The following is a 2,911-nucleotide window of genomic DNA, read 5'->3' on the forward strand; positions in this document are numbered from 1 at the left end:
TGAAAGAACCACATGAAGATTTTAATCTTTAGTGGGACTTTTATCTTCCAAATATATTTCTTAATATTTCTTACGATAAACATTATTGTCATTGAGCAGGTCATGATACATTGATTTGATAGAGAAAGACCCCGAGGTAGTTAAATTCCATTTGAAAACATCATCAATATCAGTTAGCTAAACTAATATATATATGAGTCGTTGTAAAAGATGAATCTGCCTATCCCACTTATTCCCACCCAATGTCCGTCTAAATCCTATATTTAGCAGAGTTGAGTCCAGACATTGCAATCGTTGCCTGCTTAGGTAATCAATATTGTACATGGTTGGCATAAGCGAGCGATTTATCCCCTAACCAGATATTCTCCTAGAAACGAGTAATACGACCATTACTGATAACAAAAGATCCTCTAGAGAAAAAGTCTTCTTTAACATTCATTAATCCCTTCTAAAAAGGTGAGTCAGTGGGATTTGCTGAAACCGAGATAGAGTTTTACAATGTAGGTGTTTCTTGTACAACAACTCTTGCCACATGTTCTTTTCATTTAAGAGTTTATATAACCACTTACTAACTAAGCTCTTGTTTTTCAACTCTAGAACCTCGATACCTAAACCCCCTTGATCTTTTGGCCGACATATTATATTTCACTTTGTCAATCTATATTTTTTCTTATGCCCATCACGCTAAATATAGGATTAGGGTCACGCGTGGGTCGACGGAAATCTTCGTATTAGTCCACACCAGTTAACCCTATAGCATATGCCAGCTGCAAATAACAAGGAGAGAAAGTGTTTGGATGGTGGGTGAAAAATTATAAGAGAGAGAGGGGTAGGTGGAACAAAAAGAGCCTGACGTGTGGGTGGGCAAAAATGTTTCTACATGGAGCTGTTGTGCCGTTCGTCTCGGCTCTGCATTGAAAGCGCCGAATGCATACCGAGTAGCCGAATGAGGAACGCTATGGGGACGTGGTGGAAATGCTCTAACGTGGGGATGCACGCATGTGACACAGGGCAGAGAATAAGAGCATCTCCACTCGTCCCCCCGACGAGGCCCCCGGCGAGCGTTTTTTCCATCCGGACGGCGTAATTCGGCCCAGTCGCGCCCCCGGTTCCTCGTTTTCGTCCGGATTTGGGCCTAAATCCATCCGGCGATCCCACGCCATCCCCGGCCCCCGGGAGCGCTCGGGGACTCCGGACGAGTGAAAGCGGGCGTGGCCCCAACTTGTCGGCGACAATGGCCTCCGATCTACGGCAAAACCCTCGTCTTCCCGATCTACGGCAAAACCCTCGTCTTCCCGATCTACGGCAATACCCTCGTCGAACGAAAGCTTTGAACTCTCAAGTGGTGCAACATAGATAGATTATATATATATTTCGAATATAATTCGAATAAACATAAAAATTACATATAAAAACTTTAAAACTAAACTACTTCTTCTTCTTCTTAGAAGGCCCCGCCTCATCGTCGTCGCGGCGACGCTTCCGGCTCGTCACCTCCTCGTCGGAGGAAGTTGGAGTCCTCCTCGTCGTCGTCCTCATCGGCCTCTTCGTCCTCCTCCTCCCTGCTCCTCCTCCCCGCTCCTGCTCCTCCTCCTCTTCCTCGGCCTCTTCCTCGGCCTGCTCCTCGGCCTCGCTCCACGGCCTCTTCGTCCTCCTCCTCGTCGTCCCACTCGTCCTCGGCCGGCCGGCGGGGGGAATCGTCGCTGCTCGGACGATGCAGCCGGATCCCACCAATGGCGCCATCCGGGCGGCTTCCCCTCGCTGTCGGTGTCCGATGGCCAAGAGATATCGCTCATGGTTGACGGAGGATGGTGACGAGAGAACGGATGAATGGCTCAGCCCGTCGAAAACCGTTTATGTAGGTCTCTCGACGAAAGAGAGCGCCGGTTGCTCTTCCGCGGAGTTCGTGCTCCATTACGGCGGTTCTCGCATCGAGGCCACTTCGACCGTTCCCGACGAGTCGTTTCGGCTCTCCGATCCACTTCGCGACGGTTCAATGCGGCGAGGGAACTCCGACGATTGCCCTTCCCGGTGACTAGCGCCGTCGCTATGCACGCGGTGGGTGCGCGTCCATGGGCTCGCGGCTGGAAAAATGGGCCTCCCCAGGCCAAAAACTACATCCATCCGGCGCTAAATTTCGCCGGATTTGGGCGTGGGGAGCCCAAACGAGTGGGGATGCTCTAATGAAGCCCGTGTATGAGACGACACGCGACGCGACCCAAGGAGAAGGACAGGTCACGTCATTCGCCAAAAAGGAAAAGTGCTAGTTAGCTAGCTAGCGAGCTGCCTTTGCCTTGTGAACAAGAAGAGGAGGCGAGGAAATGGAGCTAGATTGGTGATCAGGTGAGTCATGAGCTCGGTGGAGATGGGTGAGGAGCAAGACGAGATCGTCGACCAGGAGGCGGCGTCGGCATCCGCGAGCAGGCCGCAGCTGTCGTCGTCGTCGTGGTCGTTGAGGGAGGCGCTCTCCTCCTCTTCATCCCTGTCCCTGAGGGAACAGCGGCACGACGAGGAGGAGGTCCAGCTCAAATGGGCGGCCATCGAGCGGCTGCCCACCTTGGACAGGCTCCACACCTCGCTGTCTCTCCACGGCAAGGCCAATGCGGCCGACGGCGGTGCTCGTCGGCTCCAGCCGGTGGACGTGCGGACCCTTGGGGCGGCGGATCGGCGGGAGCTAGTGCACGCCCTCGTCGGCGACGACATCCTCAAGGACAACCTCCGCCTGCTCCGGCGCCAGCGCCGCCGCATGGACAGGGTGGGCGTGCGCCAGCCCACGGTGGAGGTGCGGTGGCGGAACGTGCGCGTCGAGGCCGACTGCCAGGTCGTCGACGGCAAGCCGCTCCCCACGCTCCTCAACTCCGCCATCTCCACACTCTCTGTAAGTCATTCGCTCGTTATCGTTAGGGCATGA

The 2,911-nt window shown here is 53.7% G+C and overlaps 1 protein-coding gene across 1 annotated transcript in view; it reads left to right on the forward strand.

Moving 5' to 3' along the window:
• The first annotated feature begins 2,731 nt into the window (after positions 1-2,731).
• LOC124652900 (ABC transporter G family member 41-like) overlaps positions 2,732-2,911 on the forward strand; it is a 14,908-nt gene continuing 14,728 nt past the window's right edge. Inside the window, exon 1 of the mRNA XM_047191946.1 lies at positions 2,732-2,878. Coding sequence (XP_047047902.1) covers positions 2,747-2,878 — 132 coding nt within the window. The 5' untranslated portion in view covers positions 2,732-2,746. The remainder of the gene's footprint in view (positions 2,879-2,911) is intronic.

The sequence above is a fragment of the Lolium rigidum genome, chromosome 5 (assembly GCF_022539505.1).
Source record: "Lolium rigidum isolate FL_2022 chromosome 5, APGP_CSIRO_Lrig_0.1, whole genome shotgun sequence".
NCBI lineage: Eukaryota > Viridiplantae > Streptophyta > Magnoliopsida > Poales > Poaceae > Lolium > Lolium rigidum.